The sequence below is a fragment of the Anolis sagrei genome, chromosome 5 (assembly GCF_037176765.1).
Source record: "Anolis sagrei isolate rAnoSag1 chromosome 5, rAnoSag1.mat, whole genome shotgun sequence".
NCBI classification, from domain to species: domain Eukaryota; kingdom Metazoa; phylum Chordata; class Lepidosauria; order Squamata; family Dactyloidae; genus Anolis; species Anolis sagrei.
In genome coordinates, this window is record NC_090025.1 from 193,646,183 (window position 1) to 193,673,145 (window position 26,963).

The 26,963-nt window shown below is 46.0% G+C and overlaps 1 protein-coding gene and 1 long non-coding RNA gene across 2 annotated transcripts in view; both read left to right on the forward strand.

Annotated features, from left to right (window-relative positions):
- The first annotated feature begins 1,071 nt into the window (after nucleotides 1-1,071).
- LOC137097103 (uncharacterized) lies at nucleotides 1,072-6,429 on the forward strand. The gene is made up of 4 exons (XR_010909980.1): nucleotides 1,072-1,148; nucleotides 1,232-1,294; nucleotides 5,691-5,726; nucleotides 6,375-6,429. It is a non-coding gene; the product is annotated as an uncharacterized lncRNA (long non-coding RNA).
- A 14,231-nt stretch (nucleotides 6,430-20,660) lies between these two features.
- Nucleotides 20,661-26,963, forward strand: part of LOC132775611 (collagen alpha-1(VII) chain-like) — a 68,054-nt gene continuing 61,751 nt past the window's right edge. The window contains exons 1-3 of the mRNA XM_067468517.1: nucleotides 20,661-20,677; nucleotides 20,827-20,952; nucleotides 24,502-24,541. Of these exons, the coding sequence (XP_067324618.1) occupies nucleotides 20,661-20,677; nucleotides 20,827-20,952; nucleotides 24,502-24,541 (183 nt within the window). The remainder of the gene's footprint in view (nucleotides 20,678-20,826; nucleotides 20,953-24,501; nucleotides 24,542-26,963) is intronic.

The window sequence follows — 26,963 nt, forward strand, 5'->3', positions numbered from 1 at the left end:
TTATAGCAGTGTTTCTCAACCTGGGGATCAGGACCACTGAGGGGGTCGTGAGGGGGTGTCAGAGGGGTCGCCAAAGACCAACAGAAAATACAGTATTTCCTGTTGGTCATGCGGGTTCTGTGTGGGAAGTTCGGCCCAATTCTATCAGTGGGGTTCAGAATGCTATTTGATTCTAGGTGAGCTATAATTCCCAGCAACTACAAGTCCCAAATGTCAAGGTCTATTTTCCCCAAACTCCACCAGTGTTCACATTTGGGCATCTATATAAATAAAAATGTAATGTTCGTTTGTGATACCATCAGAACTCAAAAACGACTGGGGGAATTGACACCAAATTTGGACACAAGACACCTAACAACCCAATGTATGTCCTCCACTCAAAAAAATTGATTTTGTCATTTGGGAGTTGTAGTTGCTGGGATTTATAGTTCACCTACAATCAAAGAGCATTCTGAACTCCACCAATGATGGAATTGAACCAAACATGGCATACAGGACTTCCATGACCAACAGAACACACTGGAAGGCTTTGGTGGGCATTGACCTTGAGTTTGGGAGTTGTAGTTCACCTACATCCAGAGAGCACTGTGGAGTCAAACAATGATGGATCTGGACCAAACTTGGCACGAATATTCCAAATGCCCAAATATGAACACAGATGGAGTTTAAGGGAAATAGACCTTGACATTTGGGAGTTGTAGTTGCTGGGATTTATAGTTCACCTACAATCAAAGAGCATTCTGAACTCCACCAATGATGGAATTGAACCAAACATGGCACACAGGACTTCCATGACCAACAGAACACACTGGAAGGGTTTGGTGGGCATTGACCTTGGGTTTGGGAGTTGTAGTTCACCTACATCCAGAGAGCACTGTAGACGGCTAACAGGGAGCTCTGGCGTGGGCTGGTCCATGAGGTCACGAAGAGTCAGAGACGACTGAACGAATGAACAACATGGATATATTCATGATGCATAAACTGAAGTGCTAGGCTTCTAACCAAGAGCAGGTTTGTAGGAAAGGAATGCAGATCTCTCTTAACTCTGGACATCTTCTTCCAACCAGGAAAGTACCATTTCCTTTGCTAATGCTGGGGAAACAAGGAGCCTCAGAGTTCGAAGAATGGTGGACAACCGAAACCTCATGGTAAAGTCCTTTCCCCCAATTTCTCACCCACGAAAACCTCATTGAGATAGCAAATGACTTCATGTCTTCCTGTTGTTTCACAGGTCCGCTCTCCAGGAGCTCTTGGAATTAAAGAAACTCTGATGGGATTTCATGCTGGGAATGGGGTGAGTAGCCAATTGAGTTAGAATCATAGAATCATAGAGTTGGAAGAGACCTCATGGGCCGTCCCGTCCAACCCCATTCTGCCAAGAAGCAGGAAAATCGCATTCAAAGCACCCCTGACAGATGGCCATCCAGCCTCTGTTTAAAAGCCTCCAAAGAAGCAGCCTCCATCATACTCCGGGGCAGAGAGTTCCACTGCTGAACGGCTCTCACAGTCAGGAAGTTCTTCTTGATGTTCAGATGGAATCTCCTTTCTTGTAGTTTGAAGCCATTGCTCCATTGCATCCTAGTCTCCAGGGAAGCAGAAAACAAGCTTGCTCCCTCCTCCCTATGACTTCCCCTCACATATTTATACATGACTATCATGTCTCCTCTCAGCCTTCTCTTCTTCAGGCTAAACATGCCCAGCTCTTTAAGCCACTATTCATAGGGCTTGTTCTCCAGACTCTTGATCATTTGAGTTTCTCTCCTCTGGACATATTCCACCTTAGAGTCAACATCTCCCTTCAGTTGTGGTGCCCAGAATTGGACACAGTATTCTGGGATAAACTGTGTAGTTATAGATAAACTGTACTTTGTAAGTAGAAGACTGGATCTACACTGCCATATAATCCAGATCAAAAGCCAGATGATTTGGATTCAGAAACTGGATTATTTTGCAGCGTAGATGTGGCTGAAGATTCCACATTGCATCCGAGTCCTCTCTAGGTAAGGCTGAAGGGGAAATTCCACCAGAATCCAGTACTGGTACCAGCTAGTGCGGTGGTTCTCTACCTGGGGTCCCCAATGTTTTTGGCCTTCAACTCCCAGAAATCCTAACAGCTGGCAAACTGGCTGGGATTTCTGGGAGATGTAGGCCAAAAACATCTGGGGACCCCAGGTTGAGAACCATTGAGCTAGTGGCTCCTACGCCAGATGGACAATTAATCTTTTCCTCCTTTAGTCTGAACTTTAAAGGAGTCCTCTAAATGCTATGGTTATCTTGGGAACAAGATTCAGCACCTTGAATAATCAGGCTAAAACTTGAATTCAAACCTTACTAACACAGAATCCACCAGAGACTACAAGGGTTGGGAGAACAGGACCCTGGTGAAATTGGGAAAACCATTAATTCAAAACTGCTAGAAAACTGAGAGGTCACTTCTTTGGGTATCTCTGGGTCTTCCAATGCAACTGTGTGATCAACTTTGACCCAAAGCTGAACATAAAGAACCTAGAGATGTCCTCTCTTGGGACATTTAGGTTCTCCAACACATCTCATGGGCAACACAACACAACACATGGGCAAGTTCAAGTGGAAGTTGGCCATAAAGTCACACTGAAGGATGCAAAGAGAGGCCATATTAATCAAATCTCAAAATAATTGAGTCCACAAAAGTTTAATCCACAAATGTGGAAGGCCAGCGGTACCCACTTGGAGTCTTAGTAGGTTGCTGCTTGTAAACATAAATAATGTCAAACTAGTTTAATGAGCTATCTGGACCCTCCCTCCAGTGAAAGACAGTGAATGTTTTTACATTATTTGTTCTTGTTGTTTGCTTTTAAAAATACAACTTTAGTTGAAGTCATATTTGTAGAAATGGAGGGTAGTTAGCCAAACTTGGGAAAATATTTGGGGAAATTTCCATTTCACCTCACAAGAAAGCATGACAAAGACAAAGACGGATGTCTGGCTCTTCGACAAGCCTAGGCCAATATGTCTGGTTCAGTAACCAGACGGTGAAGACTGAATTTAGTTGTTTGTGCTCCTTTTAAGACTGTGTTTTGCAATTTAAATCTGGAGAACATTGGGAACTGTTATCCCCCACAGTCAAAAGGTGGAAGGAAAGACACTGGCATTGCATCTGAAACAATGAGTACAAAAGCGACGCCCAGCAAAGGACAAACATTTGGATGTGTGGGTGCGACCTCCTTGCTCAGCCTCCTTTTCTTTGTTTGTTTGTGGGCAACCTCCAGCCCTAAAGCGGCATGTCCTCATTTCAAAGGCTCTCTGCAAGCAATCGGTTGAGATATAGGGAGGAAAAATATAATTTATCCTGGTTGCCAATTAGGAAAGCAGGAGGAAGACGGAAAAGAAAAGACAGAGAAGCGGGTATCAGAAAAGGAACAACAGAGTCACTGTAATGTCCTCAACATGGTGTATCTTTGGTGGGTCTACATTGTAGAACATTAACATCACTTAAACTGCCCTGATTCAATGCAATTATGGGAGTTGTAGTTTTACAAGGAATCTCTCAGTTGTGCTAGGGCAGTGGTTCCCAACGTTTTTTTGACTAGGAACCAGTTGACCAAGGACCAGTTGACCAGGGATCACTTTGACCAGGGATTTACAAGGTCTTTAAAGTGCTGGTGCCTGACCAAATGACAACTCCCAGGGTTCCAGAGCATTGAGCCATGGCAGTTCAAACTGCATTCATTCTACAGTGTAGACGCACCACTTTCTCATTCCACATTCTAGGCAGGACTTGATCCTGGATGGGATCAAGCCCTACAATCACCAGGAATCTCCCAGTCGAGCTAGGGCAGTGGTTCCCAACCTTTTTTTGACCAGGGACCAGTTGACCAGGGACCACTTTGACCAGGGATTACTTGACCAGGAGCCCCCGGTGGCACAGTGGGTTAAACCCTTGTGCGGGCAGGACTGAAGACCGACAGGTTGGAGGTTCGAATCCGGGGAGAGCGAGGATGAGCTTCCTCTATCTGCTCCAGCTCTCCATGCAGGGACATGAGAGAAGCCTCCCACAAGGATGGTAAAACATAAAAATATCCGGGTCTCCCCTGGGCAATGTCCTTGCAGACGGCCAATTCTCTCACATCAGAAGCGACTTGCATATTCTCAAGTTGCTCCTGACATGACAAAAACACTTGACCAGGGACCACTTTGACTATGGATTACTTGACCAGGGACTACTTTGACCAGGGACCACTTGACCAGGGACCACTTTGACCAGGGACCACTTTGACTAGGGATTATTTGTCCAGGGACCACTGTGACCAGGGTTTACTTGACCAGGGACCACTTTGATCAGGGATTACTTGACCAGGGACCACTTTGACCAGGGATTACTTGACCAGGGACCACTTGACCAGTGACCACTTTGACCAGGGACCACTTTGACTAGGGATTATTTGTCCAGGGACCACTTTGACCAGGGTTTACTTGACCAGGGACCACTTTGACCAGGGATTACTTGATCAGGGATCCACTTTGACCAGGGATTACTTGACCAGGGACCACTTGACCAGTGACCACTTTGACCAGGGATTACTTGATCATGGACCACTTTGACCAGGGATTACTTGATCAGGGACCGCTTTGACCAGGGACCACTTGACCAGTGACCACTTTGACCAGGGACCACTTTGACTAGGGATTATTTGACCAGGGACCACTTTGACTATGGATTACTTGACCAGGGACCACTTTGACCAGGGACCACTTTGACCAGGGTTTACTTGACCAGGGACCACTTTGACCAGGGATTACTTGATCAGGGACCACTTTGACTAGGGATTACTTGACCAGGGACCACTTTGACCAGGGACCACATTGACCAGGGACCACTTTGACCAGGGATTACTTGGACTAGAGACCACTTTGACCAGGGATTACTTGACAAGGGTCCACTTTGACCAGGGTCCACTTTGACCAGGGACCACTTTGACCAGGGACCACTTGAAAAGGGAACACTTTGACCAGGGATTACTTGACCAGGGACCACTTTGATCAGGGATTACTTGACCAGGGACTACTTTGGCCAGGGACCACTCTTCAACATTATTACCAAAAGGGTTATGAATTGGGTTTTGGTCAACTTTATATTCGGTTGAAGGTACTGATTCAGAAAATTGCATTAGCTAGATCACATCAACTCTAGTTTCTGATACAGAACATATGTCATGGTCAGCAACAGAGAAGGAGTGGCAGGTGACACGAAAGGAGCAGAAAAATAAATAAAGAGGAAAGATGCTCACGGGCCAGATTTTCATCCTCATGGCCCACTGGTAGTCCATAGCCCACACGTTAAGAATCATTGAGCTAGGGAGCAAGACATCTTCCAATTCACACTGCAAAATTATATCAGACTGAGATCACTTCAACTGCCATGGTGCCATCCTGTGGAATCCTGGGATTTGTAGTTTGCTGTGGCACTAACTGATCGAGAAGGCTAAATGCCTTACAAAACTACAATTCCCAGAATTTCACAGCATTGTGCCATGGCAGTTAAAGTGGTGCCAAACTGCTATAATTCTGCAGTGTGAATACAAACCCTAGACTTTAAACCTTTCTAAGGTGCTCAACCCTGTATCTCTGTCTCAGCCCAAAAAGATTGATCTTTAGCTGAATGTGTATATTTATTTAATAATGTATGCACCTGTCTCTGTTTGATTTTCAAGGCTTATCCTGGAGCGCAAGGAACAAGGAGAATTAAGGTAAATCTTGACTGCAAAAACATTATCATTCCAAATCCTTTATGTTGCACAAAGTTTGGACTAATAAGGAACTTTAGATTCCTGTTGGGTTCAATGCTAGCAGCACCTACAAGGGGTGAGGACTTACGTTTGTCCTCCTACAAAACTGCAGTTATTCTGAAAATCTACCTAATCCACAAATGTTTCCCATATTGCAGGGATGGATGCGCTCCAAGGGTGCATCTACCTTGCAGCATTAATGTAGATTTGACAGCACCTGAACTTCCACGGCTCAGTGCTATGGAATACTAGGTGCTGTAGTTTGCTGAGTCCTCATCGCCCTTTGTCAGGGAAAGTGAGCTCCCTTAGGAAACTATAACTCCCAAGAATCCATAGTATTGAGCCATGGTAGTTCAAGTGGTGTCAAACAGTATTAAACTTGACAATATAGATGCTCACTTAGACCAGTACAGGTTGCAGTAGTTCCACAGGGCCCAGATGTTTAGGAGACAATGCAATATTCAGACAGAAGTGCAACATTTCTTAATTGCTGGAATTTGAAAATCTTCCTGGTTGTTCAGATGGAAAAAAATGTATTGTTCAAGATGCAACGTAAAATGGGGGGTTTATAAGAGAGACATTGAGGGGAATGATGTTCTTTCTCCTTAGAAGCAAGAATCGGACACAATGGATGGAGATTTGGGAGCCAGTCAAGATCAGAAGGCCAGTATATATTTCCTGCAATTGTAAAAGCATGTCATTGAATAGTGACTGATACCTTATGGGCTGAAGCAGTGTTTCTCAACCTGGGGGTCAGGACCCCTGGGTGGGTCGCGAGGGGGTGTCAGAGGGGTTGCCGATGACCATCAGAAAACACAGTAATTTCTATGTATTGTCGAAGGCTTTCATGGCTGGAATCACTAGGTTCTTGTGGGTTTTTTTGGGCTATATGGCCATGTTTTAGAGGCATTTTCTCCTGACGTTTTGCCTGCATCTATGGCAAGCATCAGTAATTTCTGTTGGTCATGAGGGTCTCTGTGGGAAGTTTGACCCAATTCTATCGTTGGTGGGGTTTAGAATGCTCTTCGATTGTAGGTGAACTCCAAACCCCAGTAACTACAACTCCTAAATGTCAAGCTCTAGTTCCTCCAAATTCCATCAGTATTGACATGTGGGCATATTGAGCGTTCGAGCCAAGCTTGGTCCAGATCCATCATTGTTTGAGTCCACAGTGCTCTCTGGATGTAGGTGAACTAGAACTCCCAAACTCAAGGTCAATGCCCACTAAACCCTTCCAGTATTTTCTGTTGAGCATGGGAGCTCTGTGTGCCAAGTTGATTCAATTCCGTCGTTGGTGGAGTTCAGAATGCTCTTTGATTGTAGGTGAACTATAAATCCCAGCAGCTACAACTCCCAAATGTCCAGTCTATTTTCCCCAAATTCCACCAGTGTTGACAGTGTGACTCTCTGCTCCAAAGTGTGGTAGAGGCTCCTTCTATGGAGGCTTTTAAACAGAGGCTGGATGGCCATCTGTCGGAGGTGCTTTAAATGTGTTGTCCTGCTTCTTGGCAGAATGGGGTTGGACTGGATGGCCCATGAGGTCTCTTCCAACTCTATGATTCTATGTAGTTTTACCAGGTCTTTATTGCAGGTGCTTTAGTAAACTACAACTCCCAGGAGTCCATAGCATTGAGCCATGAAAGTTCAAGTGGTGTCAGACTGCATTCATTCTACAGTATGAACTGAGAAAGCCTTTTTGATTTATGGCATTCCCTCCCAAAGGAGTTTCGGTTTCTTTCCGCTTTGTTTTTGCTGGCAGCCAAATACTATTTTATTGGGATATTGCTTGAAAGTACGAATGTGCCAATGCTAAGAGACATTTGGCCAATGTCAGCTCCAATTCAGCATTCTCATTTCCAGAGAAAGATTAACAATTCTAATCAACATGGGATTGTAGTCAATGAAAGAAAAAACCATGGTCTCTTAACACTGGATATTTGACTTTGCAGGGAGAAAAGGGTTCTCCAGGAAGCCCAGGCCAGAAAGGAGAAAAGGTATCTTTCACCTATACAACGTTCCCTGTCTTCCCCCCTAAAAACAATATTTGAAAAGTAAAGTCAAAATGTACTGCCTATCTCCCACCTTAAAGACATATGACGTATTGTCGAAGGCTTTCATGGCCGGAATCACTGCATTGTTGTAGGTTTTTTCGGGTTATATGGCCATGTTCTAGAGGCATTCTCTCCTGACGTTTCGCCTGCATCTATACCAAGCATCCTCAGAGGTAGTGAGGTGACTCACTACCTCTGAGGATGCTTGCCATAGATGCAGGCGAAATGTAAGGAGAGAATGCCTCTAGAATATGGCCATATAGCCCAAAAAAACCTACAACAACCCATATGACATATTTCTAAGAAGCTTGATGGAAACCATGCAATATATATAGTCTGACCACCTTCCTTCTTTCCTTCCTTCCTTCCTTCCTTCCTTCCTTCTTCCTTCCTTCTTTCAGGGAGAACCTGGAGAGCCAGGAAACCCTGGCGAGAAGGTAAGCACCAAAGAAATGACTCTTTCAATATTCCAAATTTCATATGCAAGTCATAGCAGTAATGGATGTGGTGATTGAAAGCTGAAACTAAATTAAAACTACTGAATGTAACATAACGTGCTTGACTTCTGAAATGCTAGTGAGGGCAAGTGCTTTCATCACAAGGTGTTTAGAAGGTCTATCAGAACCAACGTTCTCCTTCTGTGTTAGCCATTTGCCTGTCAGATCTTGCATTTTCCAGTGGAAACCTTCTTTGATATGGCAACAAAGCCCATCTTATACTATCATAAAGGTAAAGGTTTCCCCCTTGACATTAAGTCCAGTCATGTCCAACTCTTGAGAAGTGGTGCTCATCTCCATTTCTAAGCCGAATATCCAGCGTAGTCCACCGACATGTCCAAAGTCATGTGGCCTACATGACTGCATGGAGCGCCGTTACCTTTCCACAGAAGCAGTACCCATTCATCTACTCACATTTGCATGCTTTTGAACTGCTAGGTTGGCAGGAGCTGAGCTAACAGCGGGAGCTCACCCTGCTCCCCGGATTCGAACAACCGAATTCAGCTCTGAATTCAACCACCGAGTTCAGCAGCTTGGTGGTTTAACCTGCTGCACTACCATCATAACTGCCCAATAAGTTGGATTTGGGGCTTCCTGTATTGTTTACAGTTGGAACAGGATTTGTTTCCCTTATATATTGAGCTGGGGAAAGTGGAATTATGCTGGGGAAAGTGGAAGGCAAAAGGAAGAGGGGCCGACCAAGGGCAAGATGGATGGATGGCATCCTTGAAGTGACTGGACTGACCTTGAAGGAGCTGGGGGTGGTGACAGCCGACAGGGAGCTCTGGCGTGGGCTGGTCCATGAGGTCACGAAGAGTCGGAGACAACTGAACGAATGAACATATATTGAGCATCCCATAGAAAATTATAGATATGTTTGAGCATAACCTAACACTGTGATCAACCAGGACACTTGGGGTTATTGGTTCCTCATCCCTTTCTGATTTTGGTATGCCACTTCTCAGAGTTCTCCATTTCATATAAGGCAAGTTATTTTATTTCATATCTGTGGAATCAAGAAAACTGTAACCTAGGCTGGATCTACACTGCCATATTATCCAGTTCAAAGCAGATAAACCGGATTCAGACATTGGATTGTATGGCAGTGTAGGTGGGACTTTAGTGTAGTAAGAACTTCCTAACAATAGGAGCTGTTCAAAAATGATGGAGTCTCCTTCTTTGGAGAGATTTAGAGACTGGATGGCCTCCTTCAGGAAGGCTTAGATTGTACCATTCCGCATGGCCAAATGGGGTTGGACTAGATGGCCCTGGGGGTCTCTTCCAGCAACAGGATTCTATGGTTCAAGAATCTTATCTTTTGTTTTGGTAATTTCTTTTCAGGGCGTCAAAGGAGAGGAAGGAGATGTTGGTCAAAAGGTACGGTAATGACTTTAGTTTGAGCCAAACGGGAAAAAATACAATCTCCTTATTTACAAAGTTATACACATAATAAAAAGTGAAAACACACAATAAAAAGTGAAAAAGTGTGTGTGTGTGTGTGTGTGTGTGTGTGGTGTATGTGTGTGTGTGTGTGTGACTGGAGTGTCCACTTACACAAAGAGGCTCCCACCTCCACAAACAGCTGAGACATTGGTGTCTCAGCTATGCAAGAGACACCAATGACCCTCCCTCCATTGACATTGCAGGTTATAGTGAGTGCCTTGAACATGTCCAAGAGCCCTGCCAATGTCCTCCACAAACACCATACTGCCCACCAAGTTGAAGGCTTTCATACGAGGACCATTTCATCCTAGATTTTATATGTTTCCTCCACCACAGACATCCCAGTGTTTCTTACTCTTTCCATTAGTGTGGAATTTGCATGATCCTGCCCACTGCCTATCCTTATCTTTTTTTCTATGGCACACAGCAAACAGAGGAATTGTTCAGCAACTGAACATACTAGAGAGGTTTGGGGAGAATTCACCATGATTTATAGGAGTTGTATGTACTGGGATGGATAGTTCACCTGCAGTCTAAGAGCACTCTGAACTCCTCCAAAGAAGGAATTGGACCAAAGTTGACACACAGACACACACACACACACCCAGCGAGCAAAATATACTGGAGGTCTTGGGGGTAAATTCACCTTGATTTAGGGATTTGTAGTTCACTTACATCCAGAGGTCACTGTGAACCCAAACACTGATGGACCTGAACCAAACTTGATACACATACCTGATATGCCGAAATTTTATTACTGGAGTGGTTTGGGAGGAATTGACCTTCCTTTCTGGGAGTTGTAGTTCACCCACAACCAGAGAAACTGTGACCTCTGCTGATGATGGACCTGAATGAAACTTGGCACACATGACTAACTCAACCTACTGGAGGGGTTTGAGGGGACTGACTCGCCATGGTGGGAGTTGTAGTTTGCCCTACAGACAGAGAGCACACTGAACCCCACCGATGATGCATCTAGCACAAACGTGCCCAACATAACAAAGTTATACACATAATAAAAAGTACTGATGGAGATTGTCACAGTTAACCTGGCATGATGTGAGTTGTAGTTCAACCAAAACTTTATGCATTTTGGACAATTAAAATTGACTTTTTCAAACGACCTGGGCAACACCAGGTACCCAAGCTAGTATTAAATAAATCAAACCAAAGATCCTCCATTGACTGGTTAGAAGAAGCCAAATTAGGGGAGACTTTTGCCTCAAGCAGTTGTTCTAAGACAGTGTTTCTCAACCTGGGGGTCGGGACCCCTGGGGGGGGGTCCCGAGTGGGTGTCAGAGGGGTCACCAAAGACCATTAGAAAAGACAGTGTTTTATGTTGGTCATGGGGGTCTTGTGTGCCAAGTTTAGCCCAGTTCTATCGTTGGTGGGGTTCAGAATGTTCTTTGATTGTAGGTGAACTATACATCCCAGGAACGACAACTCTGAAATGTCAAGGTCTGTTTTATCCAAACTCCACCAGTGATCACATTTGGGCATATTGAGCATTCATACCAAGTTTGGTCCAGATCTGTTATTGTCTAAATCCACAGTACTCTCTGGATGTAGGTGAACTACAATTCCCAAACTCAAGGACAAAGCCCACCGAATCCTTCCTGTAATTTCTATTGGTCAGGGGAGTTCTGTGTGCCAAGTTTGGTTCAATTCCATCATTGGTGGAGTTCAGAATGCTCTTTGATTGTAGGTGAACTATAAATCCCAGCAACTGCAACTCCCAAATGACAAAATAAATCCCCTCCAACTCTACCAGTATTCAAATTTGGATGTATCAGATATTTGTGCCAAATTTGGTCCAGTGAATGAAAAGACATCCTGCATATCAGATATTTACATTATGATTCATAACAATAGCAAAATTACAGTTGTGAAGTAGCAACAAAAATAATGTTATGTTTGGGGGTCACCACAACATGAGGGACTGTATTAAGGGGTCACGACATTAGGAAGGTGGAGAACCACTGTTCTAAGACCTTAGAATAGCAAGAAATTAAATCCATATATTTTGCACAAAATGTACTCTTTTTTTGCCAAAGAAGTCCCAAAATGTGAGAAACCATCAGCTTTCCAGACAGGAAAAAAACTATTTAGAATTCATCATTTTTGAATGAGATAATGAAATAAATATTTGCATCCCTATAAAAAGTTCGTTTTCCCTCACATCCCTTAAACTTGTTGCTGTCTTGGAAAGATACAGAAAAAAGAAATGTGCGGGAGCGAATTTATACAGGTTTGGCCTTTCTGCTTTGCAGTGTTGCCCTTCATGAATTGCAAAGAGCTTCGAAGATATGAGATATTTGTTGTTTCTTTCTCCAAAGACTGTTTTTTCTGGGTTCTGTTCAGAAACAATATTCAGCAGTAATTGTAAATGTGTAGGTAGAATAACAGGTAAGGTAAATATTTGCAAAGTGGTAGGAGAACATTTTGAAATATCCGTCAAAAAATTGACAGGAGGTCTAAGGTTGGGGGCATAAAGGACATTATGAGGCAGCCAATTTTGCAACTATGTTTTGCAATGAAGTGTTCTTGCTTATTATAAGTGAATGGGAGTGGCGGGGATATTGTTTATTTATTTATTTATTTACAGCTTTTATATTCCGCCCTTCTTCTCATCCCGCAGGGGACTCAGGGCGGATTACAGTGTACACATCTATGGCAAACATTCCATGCCAATTTTTGACATACAAACATATACAGACATACACAAAGGCTATTTAACTTTTTTCTGGCCGCCAGGGGAGCTGTCGCTTTCATCGTCCATCTGCGACGCTGATGAAGCACTTCCGCATTCCCCGCATGCTTCCCCGCTGGAATGCTTTGCTGGAGTCTTCTTTATGGCCTCATAAATCAGTTAATTTAGCCTCCCCACACTTTAAGGTGGTATTATTTATTTTTATTTATTTTTTGCATTTATTGACCACCCCTCTCAGCCCGAGGGCGACTCGGGGCGGTGAACAACAACAGAAAAAGACAGTGTACAATAAATCAGGACAATACAAACCAGACAATACGACATAACAAATACTTATACTAAAAATCCGCTTCGTCAAGTCCTGGGGTCATAGCCAAAATTCATAGTCCTAGTTCATTCCAGTGTCGTTCCAAGATACACTCAATTGAAGGCCTGCTCGAAGAGCCATGTTTTCAGGCCCCTACGAAAGGCCATCAAGGAGGGCGCCTGTCTCACTTCAACAGGGAGAGTGTTCCACAGCCGGGGGGCCACCACCGAGAAGGCCCGCTCTCTCGTCCCCGCCAGCCGTGCTTGTGAGGCAGGCGGGACCGAGAGAAGGGCCTCCCCGGATGATCTCAAGGCCCTCGTGGGCTCGTAGGCCGAGATGCGGTCTGCAAGGTATTTTGGGCCGGAACCGTTTAGGGCTTTGTAGGATAACACCAGCACCTTAAATTGGGCCCGGTAGCGGATCGGCAGCCAGTGGAGCTGGGACAGCAGGGGCGTTGTATGCTCTCTGCGTCCAGCTCCCGTTAACAACATGGCTGCCGCGCGTTGGACTAGCTGAAGCTTCCGGGCCGTCTTCAAGGGCAGCCCCACGTAGAGAGCGTTGCAGTAGTCGAGGCGGGATGTGACCAAAGCGTGTACCACCGTGGCCAAGTCAGACTTCCCAAGATACGGGCGCAGCTGGCGCACGAGCCGAAGCTGTGCAAATGCTCCCCTGGTCACCGCTGAAACCTGAGGCTCCAGGCTCAGCGATGAATCCAGGGTCACACCCAAGCTGCGAACCTGCGCCTTCAAGGGGAGTGCGACCCCGTCCAGCACAGGCTGTAACCCTATACCCTGTTCGGCCTTGCGACTGACCAGGAGTACCTCTGTCTTGTCTGGATTTAGTTTCAGTTTGTTCGCCCTCATCCAGACCATTACAGCGGCCAGGCACCGGTTCAGGACTTCGACAGCCTCCTTAGTAGCAGGTGGGAAGGAGTGACAGAGTTGGACGTCATCTGCGTACAGGTGACACCGCACCCCGAAACTCCGGATGATCTCACCCAGCGGCTTCATGTAGATGTTAAACAGCAAGGGGGACAAGATGGAACCCTGAGGAACGCCACAGGTCAACGGCTGTGGCGTTGAACAGGAGTCCCCCAGCAACACCTTCTGAGTACGACCCTCCAGAAATGACCGGAGCCACTGCAGAGCAGTGCCCCCAAGACCCATCTCTGCAAGGCGCCCCAGAAGAATACCGTGGTCGACGGTATCGAAGGCCGCTGAGAGGTCCAGGAGCACCAACAGGGACACACTCCCCCTGTCTAGCTCCCGGCGCAGATCATCCACTAAGGCGACCAAGACCGTCTCGGTACCATGTCCCGGTCTGAAACCAGACTGTGCCGGATCCAGATAATCCGTGTCTCTCAAGAATACCTGGAGTTGTGAGGCCACCACGCTTTCCATGACTTTGCCCAAGAAGGGAAGATTGGAAACAGGTACCTAATTTTCCTACTGCAAAGGGTTGCAAAGGTCGACAACAGGCTACAATTCAAGGTGCTGGCACTGGCCTATAAAGCCCTAAACGGTTCCGGCCCAAGATACCTAACTAACCGCCTCTCGGCCTATGAGCCCACGAGGACTTTGAGATCTTCCGGGGAGGCCCTGCTCTCGATCCCACCTGCGTCTCAGGCACGGCTGGCGGGGACGAGAGATAGGGCCTTCTCGGTGGTGGCTCCTCGGCTGTGGAACACCCTTCCCGTAGACATCAGGTTAGCCCCCTCCCTGTTGATCTTCCGCAGGAAGCTGAAGACCTGGTTGTTTAAGAAGGCTTTTGAATAGAAGTGCAATGACTGGTAATTTGACCATAGGAATGGAACAACGGAAATGGTATCGGACTGTGAATTTGACGATGAGACGACTCAGAATGATCTTGTAGTATTTATTTCTTGCATTTATTAACCGCCGCTCTCAGCCCTAGGGCGACTCGTGGCGGTGTACAATACAAAAAAGACACTTTACAAAGCAATCAGGACAACAAACTAACATCACTAATACACAACATTTAAATTACACTAAAAATCCGCTGCGTCATATTATGGAATCATAATCAATCTCGTAGTCGTAAATTCATTCCGGTTGTCATTTCCAGTAACATAGCACTCAGTTGAAAGCCTGCTCGAAGAGCCACGTCTTCAGGCCCTTACGAAAGGCCATGAGGGAGGGCGCCTGTCTGATGTCAGCAGGGAGGGAGTTCCACAGCCGGGGGGCCACCACCGAGAAGGCCCTCTCTCTCGTCCCCGCCAGACGTGCCTGTGAGGCAGGCGGGATCGAGAGAAGGGCCTCCCCAGATGATCTCAAGGTCCTCGTGGGCTCGTAGGCCGAGATGCGGTCCGTAAGGTATTTTGGGCCGGAACCGTTTAGGGCTTTGTAGGATAACACCAGCACCTTAAATTGGGCCCGGTAGCAAATCGGCAGCCAGTGGAGCTGGAACAACAAGGGCGTTGTGTGCTCCCTGCGTCCTGCTCCTGTTAACAACATGGCTGCCGCGCGCTGGACGAGCTGAAGCTTCTGGGCCGTCTTTAAGGGCAGCCCCACGTAGAGAGCGTTGCAGTAGTCGAGGCGGGATGTGACCAAAGCGTGTACCACCGTGGCCAAGTCAGACTTCCCAAGGTACGGGCGCAGCTGGCGCACAAGCCTAAGCTGTGCAAATGCTCCCCTGGTCACCGCTGAAACCTGGGGATCCAGGCTCAACGATGAATCCAGGGTCACACCCAAGCTGCGAACCTGCGCCTTCAAGGGGAGTGCGACCCCGTCCAGCACAGGCTGTAACCCTATACCCTGCTCGGCCTTGCGACTGACCAGGAGTACCTCTGTCTTGTCTGGATTTAATTTCAGTTTGTTCGCCCTCATCCAGACCGTTACAGCGGCCAGGCACCGGTTCAGGACTTCGACAGCCTCCTTAGTAGCAGGTGGAAAGGAGTGACAGAGTTGGACATCATCTGCGTACAGATGACACCGAACCCCGAAACTCCGGATGATCTCACCCAGCGGCTTCATGTAGATATTAAACAGCATGGGGGACAATATAGAGCCCTGTGGAACCCCACAGGTCAAAGGCTGTGGGGTTGAACAGGAGTCCCCCAATAACACCTTCTGGGTACGACCCTCCAGAAATGACTGGAGCCACCGCAAAGCAGTGCCCCCAAGACCCATTTCCGCAAGGCGCCCCAGAAGGATACCGTGGTCGACGGTATCGAAGGCCGCTGAGAGGTCCAGGAGCACCAACAGGGACACACTCCCCCTGTCTAGCTCCCGGCGCAGATCATCCACTAAGGCGACCAAGACCGTCTCGGTACCATGTCCCGGTCTGAAACCAGACTGTGCCGGATCCAGATAATCCGTGTCTCTCAAGAATACCTGGAGTTGTGAGGCCACCACGCTTTCCATGACTTTGCCCAAGAAGGGAAGATTGGAAACAGGCCGAAAGTTGTCAAATTTAGTGGGGTCCAGTGATGGTTTTTTCAACAGCGGCTTTATAATAGCCTGTTTTAGGCTCGCTGGAATCTTGCCTTCCCGAAGGGAGGCATTAACCACCACCGTTACCCACTCAGCCAATCCCCCTCTGGCCTCCTTCAGAAGCCAGGATGGGCAGGGGTCTAGGATGGACGTGGTGGGCCTCATTCCTCCAAGTATCTTGTCCACATCCTCGGGCTTCACAAGCTGAAAAGAATCCATCAAAACAGGACAAGCAGGTGCTCGTGTCACATCCACAGAGACTGCATTTAATATGGTGTCCAGCCCAGAACGGATCAAAGCGACTTTGTCTGCAAAGAACCGAGCAAATGCTTCACAGCGCGTGGCCGAATTGTCAGGGCTCCCGCCTGAGGTGGCGGGAGTCAAAAGACCTCTGACAATCCGAAACAACTCCGCCGGACGGTTTTTTGCAGACGCAATAGTGGCCGCAAAGAAAGTTTTCTTTGCGGCTTTCATTGCCGCGGCATATGCCCTTAGAAAGGACACAAACCGTGCTCGGTTTGGCTCACTTGGGTCCGAGCGCCACACGCTCTCTAGTTCCCTCTTCCTTCGCTTCATCGCTGCCAGCTCCTCAGTGAACCAAGGAGCTGGTTTAGCTCGGTTACTTGAGAGGGGACGTTCCGGAGCGATCATGTCAATTGCCCTGGTCATCTCCCCATTCCAGAGAGCGACCAAGGCCTCGACATGATCACCTGCCGAGGTAGCGGGAAAGTCCCCAAGAGCCATCAGGAATCCATTCGGATCCATAAGCCTCCTGGGGCGGACCATCTTAATGGGTCCTCCACCTTTGCGGAGGTTAGGGGGCGCAGTGAGCCTAAATCTGATCAGGAAGTGGTCGGTCCATGGCAACGGAGAGATGAACAACTCCTCCACCCCGCCACCCTGCTCCCATCCCTGGCAGAAAACCAAGTCCAATGTATGTCCAGCACAGTGGGTGGGGCCAGTTATTCGTTGGGACAGCCCCATGGTTGCCATGGCGGACATGAAGTCCTGAGCCGCTCCTGTGAGGGTCGCCTCGGCATGGATGTTGAAGTCCCCCAGCACAAGAAGCCGTTGAGACTCCAACGCCAGGCTCGAGACCACCCCCGCTAGCTCAGGTAGGGAGACTGTAGTGCAGCGAGGTGGACGGTACACTAACAGAATCCCTATTCTGTCCCGGTCACCCACCCTCAGGTGGACGCATTCAAAATTTGTGGTCTGCGGGATGGGGCTCCTGGTCAGACGGATGGAATCTCTATAGACTACTGCGACCCCGCCTCCCCGTCCTCCGGATCTCGGTTGGTGCTGTACGGAGAAGCCTGGAGGACAAAGCTGGGTCAGATTTACGCCTCCAGCTTCATCCAACCAGGTCTCCGTAATGCACGCCAGATCTGCCCGCTCCTCCAGGATTAGGTCCTGGATCCAGGTCGTTTTTCCGTTGACAGATCTGGCGTTCAGCAGCACCACCTTCAATCCCGAGGACCCGCTCACCTGGTTACACCAATTTACCTTAGGAGACCGGTTGGGAATTGTTAATGTAGATAAACGGTCCGAATTAGGCCAAATTCGAGGTCTCCTTTTTCCGCATCTCCTCCTCCCCACCACGACGTTTGGTGATGTTGATAATTATGTGCTGTAGATTATTTTATTTTATGTTGTATTTTGCACCTTTTTTCTATGTTGTACACCACAATGAGTTGCCAGTAGGCTGAGAATTGCGGTATATAAGCGTAGTAAATAAATAAATAAATAAATAATAATACACACAATTGGTTGGAAACCTACTCCAACCCGGGCTGGCTTCGAACTCATGACCTTTTGGTCAGAGTGATCTTAATGCAGCTGACACTCAGCCAGCTGCTCCACAATCCCGGTTTCCCACTCATCTGCTACCTCCAGGTAGGGAAAAGCATGTCTCCTGATTGATGGCCAGAAAATGGTTGAAGATGCAACTGTGATGCCATTTGGTGGAATGGATGACTCAGAGGGCATGTAGACTTTTGCCTCTTAGGAAGCCCTGGATCCAAATTCCACCTAAAGATTAGGTTAAAAACTAGCAGTAGAATATGGTGTCTGGTGAGGTCTCCATCTCTGGAGGACTGTAAACAGAAGCTGAGGATGCTTGCCATAGATGCAGGCGAAACGTCAGGAGAAAATGCCTCTGGAACATGGCAATATAACCTGGAAAAACCTACAACAACCCTGTGATTCCAGCCATGAAAGCCTTCAACAATACAGAATCTGGATGGCCATCTGTGAGGAGGTCTTTAATGGCAGAAAGGGGTTAGACTAGATGGCCCTCAGAGGTCCCTTTCAGCTCTGTGGTTCTGTGTTTCTAAGGACCCACTTCTGTTTTCTTTTTATCTACTTTTAAAGGGAGAACCTGGGATTGGTTTCCGAGGCCCAGTGGGCCAAGCTGGATCTCCTGGGCAAAAAGTGAGTACGGTGACTGTTTACAGGTGCATCTCTACTGTAGAGTTAATGCAGTTCACCGCCATTTTAACCAACATGCCTCAATGCTCTGGACTCATGGGAAATCTAGATTAACAAGATCTTTAGCCTTCTCTACCCAAGAATGCTGATGCCTCAAAAACCAATAACTCACATAGGAGATATAGTGTGATGAGCCATTGGCACTCTTTTCCATCGTAACAGAATAATATGGGCTTTTCTTTAACATTTCAGATATAATTAAAGACCTATATTTCCCAGCAGGCCTACCCAATCAATTTAAATTATGAATTTTTCCTTTATTAAAATTACTATTGGTGATTTAATCTTTGTTGGGTATATTGTAGTACTTAGGTGATCCCTCGTTGGACGAGTAAGATGGTCTTCCATGATGGGTTTCCTTGTGGATTCGTAGGTGGCTATGGAGCCCTATTCTTGACCCGCATCTTCTCCCACAGTGAGGGCATTGGTTTCCAGGTGGAAGGTGGTCCCGGTCGGGGTTGGCTTGACGCGCCTTCCTCCTGGCACGTTTCTCTCTTTCACCCTCCACTCATGCCTCCTTGAGTTCTGCATCACTGCTGGTCACAGCTGACCTCCAGCTGGAGTGCTCAAGGGCCAGGGCTTCCCAGTTCTCAATGTTTACGCCAGAGATTTTAAGGTTGGCTTTGAGGCCATCTTTAAATCTCTTTTCCTGTCCAGCAACGTTCTGTTTTCCGTTAAGTTCAGAGTAGAGCAACTGCTTTGGGAGATGGTGGTCAGGCATCCAGACAACGTGGCTGACCCAGCAGAGTTGATGGCAGAGGACCAACGCTTCAATGCTGGTGGTCTTAGCATCTTCCAGCATGCTGACATTTGTCCGCTTGTCTTCCCAAGAGATTTGCAGGATTTTCCGGAGGCAGCGCTGATGGAATCATTCCAGGAGTTGCATGTGACGTCTGTAGACATCACGTTTTGCAGGCATATAGCAGGGTTGGGAGGACAATAGCTTTATAGACAAGCACCTTGGTATTCCTACGGATGTCCTGGTCCTCAAACACTCTCTGCTTCATTCGGGAAAATGCTGCACTCACAGAGCTCAGGCGGTGTTGTATTTCGGTGTCGATGTTGACTTTGGTGGAGAGGTGGCTGCCAAGGTAGCGGAAATGATCAACATTTTCTATATTGTAGTACAGTAGAGTCTCAATTATCCAATGTAAATGGGCCGGCAGAACATCAGGTAAATGGAAATGTCAGATAATACGGAGTCTCCTATTGTTACCCATCCAACACAGCACTAGACACCTAGAATAGCAACAACAGGAACTCAAAGGGTTAAGGCAAGACAATGCCTGGGGGCTAGAGCGGCCCAGCAGGAAGTGCCCAGATGTGGAAGAGGAGCGTAGGGAAGGAGGGAGGATGCTTTCCCTTTCTAGTCTTGCCTGGAAAAAGAGATTTAAAGATGGGCTCAAAGCCAAGCTTAAAAACTCTGGCATAGACACTGAGAACAGGGAAGCCCTGGCCCTTGAGCGCTCCAGCTGGAGGTCAGCTGTGACCAGCAGTGCTGAAGAATTCGAGGAGGCAGGAATGGAGGGTGAAAGAGAGAAACGTGCCAGGAGGAAGGTGCATCAATCCAACCCTGACCTGGACTGCCTTCCACCTGGAAACCAATGCCCTCACTGCGGGAGAAGATGCAGATCAAGAATAGGGCTCCATAGTCACCTAAGGACCCACCAGTACACTAATCTTGGAAGACTATCCTACTCAGACAACAAGGGATCCACCTAAGTAAGTAAGTAAGTAAATAAGTATGTAAGTTCTGCCTCTTTTCCTCCCTCCCTCCCTCCCCCCTCCTCCTCCTCCTCCTCCTCCTCCTCCTCCTCCTCCTCCTCCTTGTCTTGGCTTTTTCACTTATTGGGAATGGAGAGAGAGTTGGGGAGCACTCCTTTCATTGACGGGGAAATGCTGGAGGAAAAGGGGGCCTTCAGATAAGAGCATCGGATAAGACGTAATGTCGGATAAGCGAAGGTCGGATAAGCGAGACTCTATTGTATATATATTTAATATGTATTTAATGGTACTGTGTTTTCTCTGTGGGTCTTAACTATGTTCTACCTCCCCTTGAGCCACGAAAAAATAAAAATAAAATTGTTTATTTGTTTGTTTCTTGTTGCCAGGGTGAACCAGGGGCTCCAGGAGCTCCAGGAGCACAAGGGATCCAGGGGATTCGTGGAAACCCAGGAATCCCAGGATCTCAAGGGGAGAGAGGATCACCCGGATTACCGGGTATTCCTGGAGAAAAGGTAAGTGATGTCTTTGAGACAATGGTTTACTGGCACCTTCCATTTATCCAAGCCTTACAAGGCTATTGTAACCAGGGCTATTGGTTTGGATGATTAAAACCTCCAACATTTCATGGACGAAACTAGGAAAAACATTTGGAAGGACTTTGGAAACCATTCCGCAGTGGAATAGGCTGTCTGGAGTTCAGTGAGTCTCCTTCCTTGGAGGTTTTTAAGCAAAGGTCATTTGTCAAGGCTGCTTTGATTGTGTGTTTCCTGCATGGCATGGGGTTGGACTGGATGGCTCTTGGGGTCTCTTCCTACTCAATGGATTTTTGGTTCTGTGATTCTAGGATATGCATGGCCAAACAAATAATCAAGATTTTTTGTGTGTGTCAGGAGCGACTTGAGAAACTGCAAGTCACTTCTGATGTGAGAAAAATCAGCTGTCTACAGAGACATTATTTGAGGATTTATTTTATTTATTGTGTCAGTAGCAACCAGACAATTGTATTACATTTTTAACAAATTTTTAACAAACAGACAAAACAGAGTTTGCAAGCTTAGTAGTTGATTAAATGTCCTTTGACCAGTAGCTGGCCACTTGGAGTGACTCTGGTGTTGCTGTGAGAAGGTCCTCCATCGTGCATGTGGCGGGGCTCAGGTTGCATTGCAGCAGGTGGTCAGTAGTTTGCTCTTCTCCGCACCTGCATGTTGTGGACTCCACTTTGTAGCCCCATTTCTTGAGGTTGGCTCTGCATCTCGTGGTGCCAGAGCGCAGTCTGTTCAGCGCCTTCCAAGTCGCCCAGTTTTCTGTGTGCCCAGGGGGCATCTCTCATTGGGTATCAGCCATTGATTGAGGTTCTTGGTTTGAGCCTGCCACTTTTGGACGCTTGCTTGCTGAGGTGTTCCATTATCGGAGGACGCCTAGATGTGTTACCACCCTGTGGGAGGCTTTTCTCATGTCCTGCATGGGAAGCTGGGGCTGACAGATGGGAGCTCACCCCCCTCCCTGGAGAGGCCCTGCTCTCGGTCCCACCATCATCGCAAGCACAGCTGGCGGGGATGAGAGACAGGGCCTTCTCAGTGGTGGCCCCTCGGCTATGGAACGCCCTTCCTATGGAGATCGGATCGGCTTCTTTGCTTCTAGCATTTCGGAAAAAACTCAAGACATGTCTATTTGAGCAGGCATTTGCAAATACTGAGTAACGGACATAAGAACGGAACAACTACATGATAGGACTGGACATTGTTTTAATGAGCATTTATTGAATTATGTTTTACTAAAGTTGTTATGATTTTATTTATGTTAAAATTTTGCTCCTTCTCCACTAAGGCACAGCTGTAACAGGAGGAAAACAGAGGATTTCATTGGGGCATTATTGGAGAGTATGGGACTATTTTTGTAAGGAATGAGGAAGGCATTAGCTCAACTGAAAAGGACGGGAACAAGCTGCTTATTGCTTATAAGATGATTTAATTTTTTTCATATAATGTCATCCTTTTAGTGCTGTTTCAGGAGGTGCCTTGAAGTTTCATCAGGGACTGTTTAAGAGGGTTATGCATTCCATAAATGAATGATGGGAGTCATTATATAATCAAAGCTATTTGCCTTGGGCAATTTCCATCCCTCAGAAATGGGACAGTGTGTCAACTCTGTGAATGGGACAGTGTGTCAACTCTGGGTTTTAGTCTCAACCCCAAAATAATCATTTAAGGTACTGAAGCCTGATATTGAATGCAACAGATAGAAAGAGTTGACACACTGTCCCATTCACAGTAGATGCCAAGGATTAGATATTTGCTTTTTATTCTTTAAAAAAGGCAATGAAATGATGTTCTTAGGAACCAAATTTATGAGGCATTTTTTTCTGAGGGATGGAAATTGCCCAAGGCAAATAGCTTTGATTATATAATGACTCCCATCAGCTGAGGATAGTAAGAGTTGTAGTACAACACATATGGCACCCACCAGATTGGAGAAAGCTTTGTTAGTGGATGAAGCTTCCCAAACTATGTCTACCAGGAATGACCCATTTGTGATGGTCCAGATTCCATTGGACTGTAACTCCTATACACCATTGCAAGGCATTGAACTCTATTATCTAGATCAGTGGTTCTCAACCTGTGGGTCCCCAGATGTTTTAGCCTTCAACTCCCAGAAATCCTAACACAGTGGTTCTCAACCTGGGGTCCCCACGTGTTTTTGGCCTACAACTCCCAGAAATCCCAGCCAGTTTACCAACTGTTAGGATTTCTGGGAGTTGAAGGCAAAAAACATCTAGGGACCCCAGGTTGAGAACCACTGTCCTAACAGCTGGTAAACTTAGTGGGATTTCTGGGAGTTGTAGCCCAAAACGCCTGGGGACCCACAGGTTGAGAACCACTGATCTAGATAGCATAGTTTCCTTGAAGTTTGATAGAACTATCCAAGTTGCTGAATCCTATTCTCCAGATAGGATAGTAGTTCCTATAAAGTAAAAAAAAAAAAGCACAATTAAGGCCCTGGCAGATCATGCAAAAAGAATCTGCAAACCCCACCTCCTCCAAGACGAACTGAACCACCTAAACTGGGCTTTACAGGCCAATGGATACTCCACCTCAGACATCAGAAGAGCTGCAAGACCAAGAACAAGCCACAAGAGTAGAGGCAAAGATCCACCCAGAGGAAAAGTGTTCTTGCCATACATCAAGGGAACCACTGACCACAGAGGGAAGCTGATGAGGAAACACAACATATAAATTATCTGCAGACCCACCAAGGTAATCCAACAAATGTTACATTCAGCAAAGGACAAGAGGGATCCTCTCACCTCTGCAGGAGTCTACTGTAAACCATGCAGCTGTGGACAAGTCTACATATGGACCACCAAACGCAGCATTGCCCAGACACGAATCAAGGAACATGAAAGGCACTGCAGGCTACTTCAACCAGAGAAGCCAGCAATAGCAGAACATCTGATGAACCAACCTGGACACAGCATATTATTTGAGAACACAGAAATGCTGGACCACTCTCACAACCACCATGTCAGGCTACACAGAGAAGCCACTGAAATCCACAAGCATGTGGGCAATTTCAACAGAAAGGAGGAAACCGTGAAAATGAACAAAATCTGGCTACCAGTATTAAAAACTCTAAAATTATAACAGTAATAAGGAACTAAACTCAAACACAGGGGAACTCCAGACAAGAAACTATCACCTATCAACAAAAGATTTTCCCAGGCAGTAACAAGCCACACTTACAAACTGCCATGCCATCAAATGCTAATCAAGGTGGCCATTTAAACATTCCCACCTAGCTCCAACAGACCGATTTATCTAGTTTCCAACAGACCTCGCAACCTCTGAGGATGTCTGCCATAGATGTAGGTGAAACGTCGGGAAAGAATGCCTCTAGAACATGGCCGTACAGCCCAAAAAACCTACAACCCAGTTCCTATAAAGTTTGATTGAGCTGATCAAAGTGCTGAATCTTATGCTCCAGATAGGATAGTTCCCTTTAAGTTCAATTGAACTATCTACGGTTCTGAATCCTATTCTCTAAATAGGATTGTTCCTTCAAAGTTCAATGGAGCTGTCCATGGTGCTGAATCCTGTTCTCAAGGTGGGGTATAGGGCTGGGCGGTTTCGTTCGTTAATTTCGTAATTCGTTAATAATTCGTTTTTTTTTATAACGAAGCGATATTGAACCATTCAGGAGCAACTAAAAAACGAAACGAATTTTTAAATCTATTTCGTAATTGTTTTGTAATTGTTTCGTTATTATTTCCGTATGTCTGGTGCAAGTTTTATAGTTGTTTCCCTCCCCTCTCCCTGGTTGCAAGCGGTCGGCATTTACCCCACTTCCGGGTCCCTGGCCTCTGCTTAAGTGGATCAAATTCTCCTCTTCTCCTATCGTCACCTCACCTCGTTCCTCACTCTGGCCTGCATGCATTGGGCAAAGAGACACAGCAGTGCAGCACTCAGAGACCTGCCTGTTGCCTGCCTAACCTCCTGCCTTCCTGGGCAGGGGTTAAAACTGTTATGATTATTATTATTATTGAGAAGCATTGTCAAACCAGAATAGAGATTTACCCCCTCCTCTCTCTCTCTCTCTCTCTCCCCTCTTTCCTTCTCCGAGGTTAAAACTATTATTATTATTATTATTATTATCATTATTATTATTATTATTAAGAATGGATGGCCATCTTTCAGTAGTGCTTTCACTGTGCCTTACATGCACGAAGGCAGAAAGGGGTTTGTTATTTTTATTATTATTATTATTATTATTGAGAAGCATTGTCAAACCAGAATAGAGATTTCCCCCCTCCTCTCTCTCTCTCTTTCCCCCCTCTTTCCTTCTCCGAGGTTAAAACTATTATTTAAAACTATTATTTTCACGTTGCGCAACCGCGTCCGCCATTTTAACGAATTGATTCGTTAATATTAACGAAATTTCGTAAATATCGAACTTTTTAAAAGGAAAATTTCGGAATTCTTTAAAATAACGAAACGCAAAAAACCCCTAAAAACGAATCGAGTTTAGAAACAAATTTTTCCGTTGTTACCCAGGCCTAGTGGGGTAGTTTCCTTAAAGCTCAGTGGTGCTGTCCATGGTGCTGAATCCTATTCTCCAGCTAGGGTTGTTCCTTTAAAGTATAGTGGAACTATTCAAGGTGCTGAAACCCATTCTCTAGATAGGATTGTTTGCTCAAAGTTCAATTGAATTCTCCATGGTGCTGAATCTTAATACCCACCTTGCATTGCCCCCTTTAATGTTAAGACTAAAACCTAGAATGGGTTCCCTGCCTAAATAACCCAGAAGATACCACTCCTCATTCCTTGGCAGTGGGAGTCCCTTCTGAGCATGACTTCCACAATTTTTCTCCCACTGGAATTGATCCTCCAAAAGACTCATATCCTTTCCATCATTCCCTTCCCCAAGATGCAAACCAGTAGAGAATTTGTTCCCATCTTAAAAAATGAAACTACTCTAAACTTCCTCATAAATCTTTGTGTCAATCCGACCTGGTTTAAATGTTTCGAGCTTTCATGGAGGACAACCATTGCATGAATGACCATGTAATTGAGTTCTTTCAGAATGACATAGGAAGATAATCATCCGTTTTTCAGGTTTTAACTTCTCAGATTGCTTGGTTGTTCTTCCCTGGGTTATTGCTGTTTCCTGGCACACCAAGAGCTGTTCTCTTGTGTTCAGTGTCAGGACAATACAATATGGATTTCAATTAAAACTCATTCCTTCAAGTTAGAGTGCAAGAGGCTATAAGCTACACAGCATTGTATTGTCAAAGGCTTGGGAAAAATAACAGGAAAAAGTCAGCCATTTATCAGGAGCTCAAAATTGAACTGCAAAGGCTCTGGCATAAACCAGTCCAGGTGGTCCCAGTGGTCATTGGCCCACTGAATTCCGTGCCAAAAGATCTCAGCACGCATTTGGAAACAATAAACATTGGCAAAATCATGATCTGTCAACTCTAAAAGGCCACCTGACTTGGATCTGTGGACATTATTTGAAAATACATCACACAGTCCTAAACGCTTGGGAAGTGTTCGACTTGTGATTTTCTGATACAAAATCCAGCAAATAGATCTCGTTTGCTGTGACATACTGTGTTTTTATTTCAGTAACATAACAACAACAACGACATCAACAACTTTATTTATTTATTTATTTATTTCGAGGTTTTATATACCGACCCTCTCACCTTCAAAGAGGGATTCGGACCGGTTCACAACATGTGTTAACATACAAAGAATATACAATAACAACACAATGCCACTTCATAACACGATTAAAATATCAGCACTATACACATTAAAACATTATCATCACAGTTAAAAGAGACAAATCGTCCGACACCATCACAATCCCATTCATCATCCTCCTTTCATGTGGGCAAAGAATTAAATCAGTTGTCAAATGCCGCATTCCACAACCAGGTCTTTGTTAGTTTCCTGAACGTCATGAGGGAGGGGGCAGTTCTGATCTCTAATGGCAGGGAGTTCCAAAGTCGAGGGGCCACCAT